Genomic DNA, 15,356 nt, shown 5'->3' with positions numbered 1-15,356 from the left:
CCAGTGTTCTCACTGGCCCTGCACGTGATGGTTGCTGTGCCTCCTGGAGACACAGATAGTGTGCTGGAGACTGGGTCAACTGGATGTCACACATGGCTTCTGTGTGGAAACATGAGACAAATATCCAGGTTATAAACCAAGTTATAAGGGTTCCCTGAAGACAAAAGCATCCTAGATCACACTGAGCTGTGTTAATCCCTGCATCGTCCTTCCTTACCTGGGAGCCAGAGCAGCAGGAGCCCCAGGAGCTGAGCAGGGGTCCTCAAGTCCATGCTGGGTGCTGACTGGGACTGACTGCTGCACAGGGTGAGCAGCTATGAAGAAGTCCTGAGCATAGTGGGCTGTGCTGTTGACACATGCAAATCAGCAGCATCTGAGAACAGTTAAGCACAGCTGTTCATCGGCCTCATCTCAGCAACTGCACATTCTGAGTCTCAGGAGATCTAGGTTAAGCAAGAGAGTATGTTACAGCCACCAAAGATCACCACCAAATTGCTTTCCTGTGGGTTGAAATTGCTAATCGTCCCTTTGAAGGTCAAAGCTTCTTTCTTTTTATTTCTTTATCTGAGACAAAACATGTCCGCTGGAGTCCTAGTTTTAGGGACAACTTTTGTGTAACAACAATTTAGCATGTCTTTGTTATCCAGAACAGAAAGTTGTAGAATTTCTCTGATAATCTGTATTTGACAACTTATCAGCATTCCTGTGCCGTCATTAAATCCATGGAGGTGAAATCAGAAAGTGGAGCTGCTGCATTGATAAGAATAAGCCTGGGGGCTGGGGATATGGCCTAGTGGCAAGAGTGCTTGCCTTGTATACATGAGGCCCTGGGTTCAGTTCCCCAGCACCACATATACAGAAAATGGCCAGAAGTGGCGCTGTGTCTCAAGTGGCAGAGTGCTAGCCTTGAACAAAAAGAAGCCAGGGACAGTGCTCAGGCCCTGAGGCCAAGCCCCAGGACTGGCCATAAAAAAAAAAAAGCCTGGACGTCTGCATTGTACTACTCAGACATATTTTCTCCTCCATCTCTGAGGTTTTGTCCCAGATGATCCATAAAAGCAAGTCCTTTCAGAGATTTTCTCCCTTCCTGCAGGAAAAATCTTTCTATACCAACCTATCCTTGTGTATAATTTCAAATGAATTCATATTATTCCTTCTGGGATTTAAACGACTTCATCCTAGCTACTACGTTCAGAAGCAGTGATTCTCCTTGAAAAGGAGGATAAGCTCAGGAGCCTACTGCATTGCCTAAACCTGCATATGTCTTCTCCACTTGATATTCTCTTCTAATCACTAATAGAGCACTGTGCTCAACACCTGTGTTAAAGACATTGGGAACAAGCAGAATGAGTACAACCCTGAAAGGGAAGATTATGTTTTAATTTTGGAACCAGCAGCACATGGAAATATCATTCATATGGGAGGGAGGCAACATGAGTTCAGACAGAAGAGTGAGGAAAGCTGATTCCCCATGCAACAGTGTTCAATAGTGAACACTACTCTCTCATAAACGAAACCAGTGATTCATGCACAAACAATCGATTCTTTGTCAAAAACACGAAAAGAGAACGATGAGTTTGGATCATTTTGTTCCACAAACTAATAATTCCTCGTGGATTAGGAGGAAAGAACAAGAAATGCCTACTGGCCAATTTTGAGAGACCTTGAAGATCAAATGAATACTAATATACTCCATTAAATATACTGTAAATCCTTGGATTCATAGTGATATTTCAGTGAGCGATGTGATATTCACAAACCACCAAACATTTTCACACACATCCTAATAGCTTCAAAGGAAATGAGCAACTGTGTAGCAGAGAAATACAACAGCCATCACCTTAATCTAGAACTGAAATGAGGATCCTCAGTAATGGTGATTCAAAGCATGGGCCTCCATATACACACCCTAAAAAGAACACAGCAGCACTTCTGGATTTTGCTCACCAAGATCTATTGCTGAATATGCCCTGAGGGGGGAAATGCACTAATTTAACCAGAGAAACATTCAATATTGCTGGTGTGTGGTCACTAAGAGTGATAAGAACATAAAATTGAAACCAGATGAGAAAATTGTGCCTGGTGGCTTGATTATTGGGATGTGGTCTGACTAATTTGCCCTGACAAACCTGGAACCACATTCCTACTGTTCACTGCTTCCCGGGGAGTTTGGGCTGCAGATGTGAGCCATCATGACCAATAATGTATTCTTTTGTATGGCTTTTCTGTCTTGCGATCATTCATCTACAGCTATCTCTTTGCAAGTTTATAATCATTGTATACATACTGAATAAAATTAAAGATTTAATGTACACAGTTGGTTAAGAGAATATGAATTCAAACAGATATTTTGAAAACATGTCAGGGTGAGCTTTTCCTGTAGAAAACAGTAACATACACAATTACTGACCACAGCTTTTATACTGCTAGCAAGTAAGAATACATTTAATTTCTTTGTCAGCATATAGTAGGTATACAAGAAGGGTTTCATTGTAACATTTACACACATATGATATACTTCATTATTCTCATATCCTTTATCTTTCATCTTTATCCCCATATTTTCCTTCTTAAAACAGTTTTAACAGCTGCCACTGCCCATGTTAATACATGCTAATGAAGCATTTCCATCACTGTCAGCTTCATATACTCTCCTTCATTCATACATCTTCCTCCCTCTGATACCAAGAGAGCCTATTTGATTATCCTGTCATCCATTTCTTTAGTATATGTTAATTGCATGAAGGGATTTCACCTTGGTATCTCACGTGTGCATATATCATATTTTCTTTTCCTATCATTTTGCTGGTCTTGTGTCTTGAACTCTGAGAATGCCCACTGTCATCGAGCTTTTTTGCACAAAGCTTTCCTTCTATACTTGTGCCACAGATCCACTTTCAGGTTTTTTATGGTTAATTCTAGATAAATTTCTCAGAGACTTTCTTCCTCTGGCTGGCTTTGAACCATGATCCTCAGATCTTAGCTTCCTCAGTAGGTGGAGTTGGAATCATGAGCCACTTATACTATGCTCATAAATCATATATTTTAATTAGAACCAACTTCTCTATTGATCTTGCTTTGACAGCCAATAAAGTTAACTTTTAAAGAATTAACATATTTCCATTGCATTCCTTCTCTTCTTATTTTTTATTTAAAATGAATTTCATTGAACCATAATTCCATTGTGGGATTTTTGTTTACTGATAGAGTAGGATGTAAGATAAAATAGTTTTCCATTACTGAATAGTAGTAATTAGAACTCATTGATCATTTGGCAATATTTCATTGGTAATTTGAATAGATTTCAGTGTGCAGGACGTAAATAGAAAAATACAGAAACAGGAAAATTCAAGAGAGGAATCCCAGAGGAAACTTAATCCAGAAGCTCGTTTGCATACTAAGACTTTTTCCTACCTCTGTTCTCTACTGTCTTGTGTGCTACTTCTGCATTAGGAGAAAGTTTTGCCTTGTTGTTGACCATTCCTAAGATTGTGAATACTACACCTTGCCATGTATAGGCTCCTTTCTCATGTACCACTAGGATCTCAGTTTTTCTCTGTGAGGTCAGGATAGGTAAGACCAAGTCTTGGACAAATACTGCAGACAATCCCAGCCAAGAAATTGATTCCCAAATAGCCGTCAGCTGCACTGCATGTGTTCTCTGCAATGGGTTTAGAGTCAGCATCTTGTAAAGCAAACTATCTACAAAGAGTAAGAGCTCCAATGTGCAATTGATGTATTTTCATAAATATGTGTAATAGATGAATTATGAAAGCAAACGCAAATGCCTATTCTTCCATCTATGAACAAGGGTGTGTAAAAGATTATGCAAGGAAACTAAATCACAGTTCCAAGAAACTGTCATTTTTGAATCTGAGGGACATAATAGATAAAAATTACTTTCTTTCCTTTGCCTAAGAACAATTCACCTAAAACAAATGGGGATTGGTTCTCTTCACTAACAGAAATGTTAAAAATGCTCACAGATGCTCTGCTACAAATAGATCCAGATTTTTTTCATAAAGCATCCTTGTCTGATTCATGGGACTGATCTATGTGTTTGGTGATTTCCAGTGTCAGGGAAATGATGTAATGAACAATTAATATCCTTGTTCAAAAGATGGTTTGGTTAAGTGGCATTCAGTGAGATTGCATCAGAGTATTCTTTTTGAAACACAAATGTTGAAATGTAACTTTTCCCCCTTCTTCTAACTCTAATCATGTCAAGAGATGAGGAGACATAATACAGTCCTGGATGCCTACTGCCCACTTCTATTAGCAATGGCGTTGCTTGCGTGTGGGGGTACAAGGGAAGGGGTACACGGGGGAAATCTTGGGAATCAGGGCCAGAACAGCACAAAATATATTTGTTCACTGTCTTCCCTTAACATTAAAATGAGAGTTCTGTGAGATCAGCAGTTCTATTCGATTTGTTCAAAATACTCCTGTGTAGAATTGTTCATGAACCTATTTCTGCACTTTTGTAAATGTGATTCTTTATATTTAGGGTAAAAACAAATGAGTACAATGTTCTACCATAGTTCAGGAACTGATAATATTTCACCTTTTTCCCCCAGAGGGAGCTGTGACACCTTAAGTCTCTTGGTGACAGAGGGATATGCAATCATTTAAAATGTCATAGCAGAAACCAGTTGTCTTGAGGTGCAGCAAGAGGGAGGATTCCTAAGTATGTGAGAACTCACTTTTGGAGATGGTGTTTGCACTAATGGAAATCTATGAAGTCTGCTTTGGATGACTGGGGTGCCTGTGTTATTACTAAAATAGAAAAGAGAGTACAGAGTACATTGTCTTCTCATTCTATCTGGAGAAAGGAAGCCGTTCATGTGTTGGCATGGACATGTTTCAACATTTCTTCTACTTCTATACCAAGAATTTAATTGATTATGCTACATAAATCTGTGCTTTCAAATTGACTCTATATTATTTGAAAAAAGTATATTGCATGCCATAAAATATACAGTACCTTAAAAGTTTTGTTAAACAACACTGAAAATCAGGCTTTTAAACTCATTGTGAGACACCTGTCAAGCATACATTCATATTTCCAGAAGTAATGGCATCTTTGACTCCTTGTCCATTATTTGTTCTAAGAAATCACTGCCCCGGATCTAATCTTTCATACTCTGATGCTTAGCAAGGGCTCCTCAGGTCCAACAATGGGTACATACAGCTCTAACAGACTTCCCTGGGACCAAGAGTCTAAGCGCCTTTTTACAGGTGAACGGCCACAAGATGACAACACAACACCAACTCCTCAGCTTCCTGCTCTTGTATGTCTCACATGAATGTGTACACAAGCAATGTATTTCTAATACTGGAAACATTATTTTAATATATTGACAATTTCTCATGCATCTTTAAATATACAGAAAATATTTCATCTGTACTTGGTTAAATATTTGTGAATATTAAATAAAAGCTGGAGATAGATAGATAGATTTCTTAGATTTCAAAGTCATAATTTATTCTTACAAATGATATATTTTCTTTTGATAAAGTAACAAAAATTTATCATCTAAAAGATTATTTAGTTTAATCATATAATTATGAGGATTTGAGTGAGAGAAATCTTTGCTTCTTCATTATCTCTCTTGTGTGGAATAACTTTTTGTCCCCCATGTTATGGGTTCTACTGTTTATTTTCAAACACCATTACAATATGGTGACTCTGATCAGGAAGCATGGGACACTGGAACTGACATGTGACACTGTAACTTCCTGTGGTATCCTTGCAGTTTCAGAGAGGAAAAGACTTGTGAGAATTATCCTTTTCCATCTGCAAATAGTTGAGAAGGCAAATAAAACATGTTGGTATCAAAATATTGTAACCGCTATGAATTATGAGTCCATTGAAGATATCATAGATGGGTGGTATTTATAATTACTCACAAAGATCTTCTCCTGAAGACAGAATAGGCAGAAGGCTTTCTAAATTAAGGTGCTAAATAGTAGAATGACAAAGTGAAAAATATAAATTTATGATTGTTACTGAAAAGAAACTTTGGAATAGATATCTCAAACTGGAAATGTCCAAATGGTGGTAAGTTTTATAATAATCCACCTGTATCATTGGCCTGAGCTTTATACTAAGTATCCATGACAAAGTGGCAGACAAGGAGAATCAGGATGAGCTAACACTCAGTCTGGTCGCAGGAACCAGGACCACATCATTCTTCCTTCTGCTGAATAACTCCTGCAAAAGAAGAAGGCTTCACAAGGATGCTAGAACTGTAACTGATGCTCCTTGGAGATGGGAAGTAGCAGCCATTTCCCCTGAATAATGCAGCACCTGAATGTCACCCAGACTTAGAGTTCAGCTGTGCTAATCCCCCAGAAAAACCATGATTATGGACCCAACACCACCCCAAGCAGGGAGGTGTCACTGTGGGAGAAATCTCTCCAGCTTGCAAGCAGTAATAACCCCACAATATCCTCAGCCTTCACCCTGGCCATGTCACAGTAAAATCTGTCCCTGACCACTGCCAATGAACCTGCCTGTGACTGCAGAATCTCAGTGGGAACAGTCACAATCAGTTGCTGTGGAGACTGGCCTAGCACCTGCAGGTCCCATTCCAAATAGGGTCTCCATTACCATGCAGGAGGCTCTGACTAGATCTGCAAGAAATGGAAGGTGGCTCTCCATGGAGGATGAGCAGAGAGAGTGGAGTCTGGGTCATCACAGTAATCCCACTGCATCCAGAAATGGGTTTCATCATGTAATCCACCCTGGTCTCTAATTCACAGTAAATCTTAGGCTAATACTGAGCTGATAAACCTCACCACCTCAGACTAAAGACAGAATTATTTGAAACATAACTCTTAATATTACCAAATATAATCAGTTTCTATTGTTCTACTCTAATTAATACACGATAGGAAAGCACTTGGGATTAGAATAAGGATTGAAGTAATTATAGCATGAATTATGATAACTTCAGCAGCTGAATGAGCCACATTTATTCCCCTGATGCCTGTGCCACGCCATGACCTCTGCCCCAGTGTTCCTGAAGAGAACAGAGGCACTCACGGAACACAGAGCTCCACTGTGACTCATTATGACTTCTAAAGCTTCCTGCTCTGACAATCACTAGAAAAGCTCCGTGCTGCTCCCCAAAGAACAACATGTGACAGCTGGGCCACCTCAAGCAGGGAGGTTTTTGTTCGGGGCTGTATCACTGTGGGAGGATCATGTGTAGCTTGAAAGCAGTAATAAACCCCAACATCCTCAGCCTCCACCCTGCTGATGGTCAGTGTGAAATCTGTGCCTGACCCGCTGCCACGGAACCTGTCTGGGACCCCAGGGTCTCGCTGGGAAACCCAATAGATCAGGCGCTTTGGAGCCTTGCCTGGCTTCTGCAGGAGCCAATACAAATATGTCTTTCCATTGCTATATAGAAGGCTCTGACTAGACCTGCAGGAGATGGAGGCCGGCTCTCCCAGGGTGACAGGCAGGGAGAGTGGAGTCTGGGTCAAAATAACATCCCCTTGGGATCCTGAAACATGGAGAGAAGAGGACAGGGTTAAGAAGCATCAAGTGTCATGATCATCTTTTCATATTTTTTAGGCTGTAAATGAATATGATTTTGTTTTATGCACCAGAAAGTTCATTAAACACACACACACACACACACACACACACACACACACACACACACTTGTTGCAGGGAGCCACAAGGAGGTTCTAGAATTTATCAGCCCCTCCCAACTATCCAGTCCTAAGCAGAGCACTGGACATTTTTCCTACTGAAATCTTCCTCACTCACAGATACATGCATTACATGTCCATCCAGGGAGGCAGATCTGCACATCTCACAAGTAGACAAAACACACATGGGGAGCAGTGGGCACCAGAGCTCAGCCCCTCCCCCTCCCCTTCCTCCTCTCTAGTGTGTTCTGACCTGGGATCCAGAGCATGAGCAGCCCCAGGAGCTGAGCAGGGCACCTCATGGTGAGAGGGAGCAGTCCTGGTCAGTGCAGGCAGCTGAGAGCTGAGCTTTTATACTGGACTTGCAGGGAAGCTCCTCCCTAGGGAGCAATATGCAAATGTCCTGCTGGGTGCAGTGGTGGGAGACAAACTGTCAGTGAGGTGGAAAGAGACACCAGGAGGGTGGGGCCTCTCCTGTGAGCAGATATTAACTATGGTCAAGAGAAGCAAGAGAGATCTAATGCGTGTGGCCTTCATGATTCCTCCTGTTCTCAGCCTGCTTCCTAATTCTTCAACCCCTTCCCAGGTACATTTTACAGTTTTCTTGAGAAAAGGATGAATTTCCATAAACACTGAGTCATTCTTACCTATTTTCTATATATTTGTTTGAACGTTTAGGTCAGATGATATTATTTTGCTTGATGTAAACTACATATAATATAGAAAGCAGAGATATGGTATGCACAGTGAATACAGTTTTATCTCAATGTAAAATTCTGAAAAATGAAGAGATTCTGCATCAAGTTCCTGAGAGCCATGTTTTTGCCCTCTCAATCCATAACAGCTCCATTAATATTGTGAGGTGACAGTCTTGACTTGTGCCACAATCGTTTGGGTTTTGTAGTTTGAAGAACTTCACATAGGTTGAAGAAATAACTCTTCTTTGGCTTCAGCTTCTTTCTTGTTTCTGAATTATTTTTCAGGCTTTTTCCCCATAGGCTCAGGACATTTTTCTCTATCACTTCCTGTGATCCTGAAACACTTCCGGATATTCTATACTAGGTCTACACATACCAGTTTTTCTTCATTTGCATTTATAAAAGCAACTTTATATCTGTGCCTTCAATTTACAAGTATATGATTATGAATACAGAATTCTTGGTTGGCTTTTATTTTCCACTCACAATTCACTTGTGCCATTTTACTATCGTCTAATCGCAAATGCTAATGATAAAACCTTTATCTAGGACTTTATTAAACTTTTCCAGTGTAAAGAGACATAAATTTCCTGAAGATTCTTGTAAACTTTGTCGCAGTTCTTTTTATTTGTTTTGTATATGACTGTGTTTCACAGAAATTTAATGCATAAATAATTATCTCATACAAGAATTTTTTTTAATTATTCTGGCTAATTTATCTTTTTATTCCTTTTTAGTTTTAACACATTATCTTTTCATGGTAATCATCACATTGACCTATAAATCTCTGAGGGAGAACCTGCCAATTTTGTCATTTTTTATTATAAAACTGGTATCAATATGTCTTCCAGTTCTTTGATTCTCCTGCCTTAATCAAGTGACAATATATCTATGGGGTGAATAGTTCCACTGGGTTCTAAAATTCTCAACTGGCCTTTATGTCAATGTTAAATATTTTCTCCTCATCCTCCTTTCTCTTCAGATTCTTTTTCCTTCCTCCTACTAACCAGCTGGTGTTACTGGTAAGTTTTGCTCATTAAAACTCAAACATACATTTGATTCCCCTTTCTCTTTCTCAACTCCTTGCTGGGAAATCCAAGTTTAATACATGTTTAACCCAAATAGACAATCTTTCTTCATCTCTCTAATCGCAGGAAGTCATTGCACCTCTGTCAAACACACACACACACACACACACACACACACACACACACACACACACACGACTCCAGAGCTGTGGCCCCTGTCAAAGAGGAGATAAGAAGAAGCAAATTTTCAAATAGTCTTTGGATATACATCCTTCATATATCCTGGAGCAGAACTGCAGCAGAGCCCTTTAGCTGCCTCTTTAAGCTGGGGACTTTTCTCTCATCAGTTGGATGAAGATGATAGAGCTTTGAATATGAATCTTCACCCTATTTAATCTGTTAAAAATAATAAACCTTATTTCCTTTTCCTTCAAAACCCTGCTTTCATTCTTTGTGATTAACATGGTGAGTCTAGGAGACCAAACTTTGGAAAACACTCACAACTTAGGAAACCTGTCTGAGTGAAAGAAAAGAAGAAAAAGGGCTGGGATGTAGCTCAGTGGCAAAGCGCTTGCCTAGCAAGTGCAACGTCCTGGGTTCGATCCCCAGTACCAAAAAAGAAAACACAAAAAAAATACAGTTAAAAAAAAAAAAGAAGAAAAAGAAGAAGTAAAGCCAGGCACTGATGGCTCATACCTGTAATTCTACCTATGCAGGTGGCTGAGATCTGAGGACTGCTGCGCAAAAGTATCTCAGGCAGGAAAGTCTGTGAAATTGTTTTTTTCTGCCAGTCCTGGGACTTGAACTCAGGACATGGGCATTGTCCCTGAGTTTCTTTTTGCTCAAGGCTAGCACTCTACCACTTGAGCCACAGCACCACATCTGGCCCTTTCTGTTTATGTGTGCTGAGGAAGCAAACTCAGGGCTTCATTTCATGCTAGGGAAGCACTCTGCCACTAAGCCACAGTCATAGCCCATCTGTGAGATTCTTATGTCCATTATTATCTAAAAAGCCAGAAATGAAGCTGTGGTTCAAGGGGTAGAGTGTGCCAGCCTTAAGCAAATTGCTCAGGGACAACCCCATGGTCATGAGCTCAAGCCACAACACTGGCACACACACACACACACACACACACACATACACACACACAGATGTAGTGATAGTGTAGTCACTATGAAATCAGTCTGATATAAGCAATCATTCTAGACACATGATCCATCTCTGTGATAAACGTGCCCCTCCTAGTGGCCAAGGAGATAGAAGCAGAGTGAGGAATTTCTTTCATTGTAGCTAAAGGATTAAACCATTCTATGAGGTTGTTCTTCTTTGCCTAGATATAACAAGCCTGCAAATTAGTTATTCCTATCTTCAATTATCCTGTAAAATTCCAGTGATGGGATTGTGCTTTCCATTCTCAGATTCCCACTTGGTCTCTTTCATATCTCTCTTGAGTCTTATTTGTTACAAATTTTTCTGCATATATTCCTTTATAGTATTTTGATCAGAGATCACAGGCTTCAAAAACGTTTAAACATTTAGAACATGTATAATCCCTAAAATAATTACTTTAAAGTCTATTTTCCATTTGACTTTTGATGTAAATTATCTTTTTAGCATTTTTATTCCCAACTTATTTTTTGAATCTCCAGTAGCTACTGTACATCTACTTCATATGACAAGTAGAAGCAATGGGTCAGGTTCCTTACACACTGCAAGTCCGTCCTGCTGTTCCACATTCACCTGGTGTGCGGATTGAGAGTGCATGGAATGTACAGCCAGGTCACTTCCTATTCTTTTGCTCAAGGCCTCACACATGGGGTAAGGGTTCAGAGAAAGCATATTGATTGCATGTTTTCATCAGTGATCCCTGTCTTTTCTGCCTTTTTGCCCCACGATAGCCAACAGTTGTACTAGCAAAGCTGTGAACATTTGTTAATCAATTCCTGTAAAGGCATTGCATTCATTTGACGGCAGGTGTTAGACTTCACTGCCATCCACATGGTAGTAGCAAAACAGTTCTTACCAATGCCTGGGGTGAAGGGAGTGCTCTTAAGTAAAAACTATACACACTTTCTGTTTTGCCTCCGAATTCTAAGGCTTTTTCAACAGTAAATACTTCTCATTTTTTCTATGCTGCTAGATTTTGAGGATACGGAAATCATTGGTTTACTATTTTTTATTGGCTAATTGTTTTGTTACTTTGTAGCTTGCTTGATCAAAGAGAATGAACAAATTCCTAAGATACCTGGAAGAATTCCCCAAACCAGAAGAATTCTCTAGTCTGACTGTAAATGGTAGCCACTCAGGAGGGGAGAGGATTCAGATTTACAAAGGTAATTTCCCAATAGGGTGTGACTTCAATCCTGACTACAGGAGTTTTAAAGTGATGTAGCTCAACAAAAATATTGAAATCTCATCTTTGATTTGTTTTTCTCAGTGGTGTGTAACCACACAGAGTCTCATATATGACTAGATGTTTATACTTTTTCTGTATGTGGGACAGACAGTCCTGGGGCTTGAACTCATTGTCTACATACTGTCCATGAGTGTTTGTACTCAAGGCCAACCTTCTATCACTTGAGCCACAGCTCCATCTCCGGCCTGTTGGTGGTTTCTTGGAGATAAAAATCTCAGAGTCTTTCCTGCTCAGGACTTCAACTAGGATCCGTATATCTCAGCCTTCTGAGGAGCTAGAACTACAGACATGAGCCACCTGCAACAGCCTCTTGTAACTTCTTAAGTCTTGCAGAACACCAGTATTTGAGTCTGTACCACTGAGCACAGGGATAATGGAAGCCTCAAGCAACAAAATTCCTACAAAACTTCTAGAAGCAGTCTCAACAACACCACTGCGGATGCAGACTGTGGAGGACCCTGGAGGCCTGTGGCTCAACTGACAACCTGCGTCTTACAAAGATGACAACTACTCCTGCGCTATGGCCTTGGGAGGGTCCCTGCCCTGCCCATCAGAAGCAGAGGCCTGGCCTCATGGCCTGCAGCTCAGCCTTCGTTGACCACACCCCCATGCTGTCCCTGAGGATTCGTCTGCTGTGTGGGCACAGGAGCCATTCCTCCCCAGTCCACATTTGCATGCTGTCACCCTATTGCAATGTCACTTTGTGGAACATTAAGAGCAATGTTTCTCACACAAGATACTGCAGACCGTTTCTTTACACAGGAAAGGAACTCGTCTCAAGTTAATTGACAAGGAACCCAAATTCATTCAGTGCTTCCCTCATCAGCACTAGGAATATACCATAATCCCCCGAAGGACTAATAATTTAGCTTTAATTGACTTCTGTGTAGTTACACTGGTGGGCTTCACTGACTGTGACAGTGCAGTTTTGGATAATGATCATGAGCATAATTACTGAACAACCATGTGGCTCCGGGGGAATTGAAGGTCTGCAGCCAGCTGAAGGATGTATTGCTTCCAGGTGGACACAGCATGTGAGAAATCTAGAGTATCATCCCAGGATTCACTTTCTCCTCCTCAAGGGATGGAGACATTCTGTGGTAGAGACACTGAAAGAAACAACAGAGCCTGAGACCACATAACACTACACTGTCAGAATCTTGTGGCGGATACAAAACATAACTAAATACTAATGATGCCCCAATGCCAAAATTTGGGGGTGGGAAAGAAAGTCACATAGGCTGACCAGGTAGGGTTCTAACTCCTGTGACCATTGGCTAAGGGCTTAGTCTCAGAATTCAAAGACCTATGAATCTCACTATTACTTCACCACACTCCTCCCTCTTAAGTTGATCTCAGGCCTCAGAACACAGGAGGCCATAGGCCAGGGTACAATGTCCAGTACTGGATCAGCTTAATTCAGCCAAAAAACAGTGATAGAACTCTCTTAAGGGCTGGATGGTGAAGCTGGGTTTGGGGAAGAAACAGAACAGAAGCTAGAAAAGGTACAACCGGGCTTCCAGCTTCTGAACAGAAAGCATAGCATATACTGTAGGTGTGGGCCAAACCATGTGCATGATGGAGGGATTACACGTTTCACTATACAGGGAATGAAATCACAGAAAATATTTGATTCATAAAGGTAGCTACTCATCTAGGTAGCTATAGTACTACTTAAGTGTTAAAGATATTTTTCAATAAATATCTCATGGTTTACCTGAAGTCTCCTGGTCTTTGTACACCCATGTTTGTTCTCCGGGTCTTTGTTGATTGTATGTAGTCAGGTTGTCAAATTCTCTTTATCTCAACACAGATTTGCTCTCACATTAACAACAAAATCATTTTTTCCTGGTAGACTCAGACAATGCTCTGCTGCTCCCAGATCAGCAATGCATGAGCCATTTGCCAGAAAGGAGGTTTTTGTTCGGGGCTGTATCACTGTGGGAGGAGCATGTGTACCTTGATAACAGTAATAAACCCCAACATCCTCAGCCTCCACCCTGCTGATGGTCAGTGTGAAATCTGTGCCTGACCCACTGCCACGGAACCTGTCTGGGACCCCAGATGCTCGGTTGGAAACCAAATAGATCAGAGGTTGTGGAGATTGTCCTGGCTTCTGCAGGTACCATTCCAAATATGTGTTTCCATTACTATGCAGGAGGCTCTGACTAGACCTGCAGGAGATGGAGGCCGGCTCTCCCAGGGTGACAGGCAGGGAGAGTGGAGTCTGGGTCAGCACAACATCTCCATTAGATCCTGAAATTAGAATAAGACATAAGTGCAAGGTTATACACAAACATACAGAAGCACACATTTTTATTTGTTTTGATATGTAGTACCTATTAGTAATATTTCAAGGATTGACTTATGATCTAAAATATTTTATATTAAATATAGAGATATTTTAAGTCATATTTTATTCACACCAAGCAGAGTCTAACTGAAGCACAGGTTTTAGCTCCTCCTGAAATGTTCCTCACCCTCTCAGGCTTAAATCTCACTTTTCCACATCATGGATAACAAGACCTACACAGATAGAGCACAAATGGGCTCTGAGAGCTCAATACCAGGACTACCATCACCACCACCCCTCCCTCCCTGCACACCCACTGTCATTCCTCCTCTCCCTTTGCCCTTACCAGGGATCCAGAGCATTAACAGCCACAGGAGCTGAGAGAAGGACTTCATTTCTAGGAGTCAAATGAGGAGTCTTGTCAGTTGAAGGGAGTTTCAGAACTGAGCCTTTATCTCAGACTTGGAATGGAAGGTCCTCCTTAGGGATCAATATGCAAATAGCCAGGTGGGGGCAGCAGTGTGACAAGAGCCAAGGAGGGGGCAAGGCCTGCTCTTCTGAGAGAAGTGACATCAGCTGTGCTCTGTGTTTGGTGATAACCAATAAAATCCATGATGCCTGGAGCATGGGAAGAAAGGACCCTACTGAGAACGTCTGAGACGGTGGGAATTACTGGGTGCACATGGTCCTGCCACCCTATAACAGCATCAGAAGCCCAATGATATGCAGCCTTATGCCCAGCAGCATCTCTAGGAAAGACATGGATGTTGTGCCTGATCCCCTGCAGCTCACTCATCTAGTCCAGAGAAAGACACTTGGAGGATCAGCAGCAATGATCCTCAAGGAAGTTGACCGATAATTGCACGGAGTTGATCTAGATGAAGAGTAGCCTGATACCCATGATTGCCAAGTTATCTGTTCAGGGACTTAAATACAAGGGTTCAAACCTCTGTTTCTAAAAGTACTTCTTATTAAGACTTAGGATGAAGAATTTACAGGGAAAATATAATTTCCTCTTACAGATAGTAATCTAATGAATAGTCTTTTAATCTAGTGGTAGAAATGATTATATTTGAAAGTATGAACACATATTCAATGTAAGGGACAGCACTCAGGCCTAAAGTCAAACCCCAAGCCTGACATAATACTACTGCTACTACTGATGATGATGATGATGATGATGATATATACAAATATATATAATTCCTATTATCTTATCATAAAATATTGATGTGTCCAGTCCCATTCTAATTT

General features: G+C 40.9%; 1 gene segment (V, D, J or C); it reads right to left on the bottom strand.

Annotated features, from left to right (window-relative positions):
- Positions 1 to 13,537: 13,537 nt before the first annotated feature.
- LOC125356160 lies at positions 13,538 to 14,513 on the bottom strand. The segment is given in 2 exon segments: positions 13,538 to 14,065; positions 14,449 to 14,513. Coding segments are annotated over 2 exon segments (501 nt in total).
- Positions 14,514 to 15,356: the final 843 nt, after the last annotated feature.

This window comes from Perognathus longimembris, chromosome 8, assembly GCF_023159225.1.
Source record: "Perognathus longimembris pacificus isolate PPM17 chromosome 8, ASM2315922v1, whole genome shotgun sequence".
NCBI lineage: Eukaryota > Metazoa > Chordata > Mammalia > Rodentia > Heteromyidae > Perognathus > Perognathus longimembris.
Note: the sequence above shows the minus strand (reverse complement) of the source record. Positions and strands in the feature narration are given on the sequence as shown.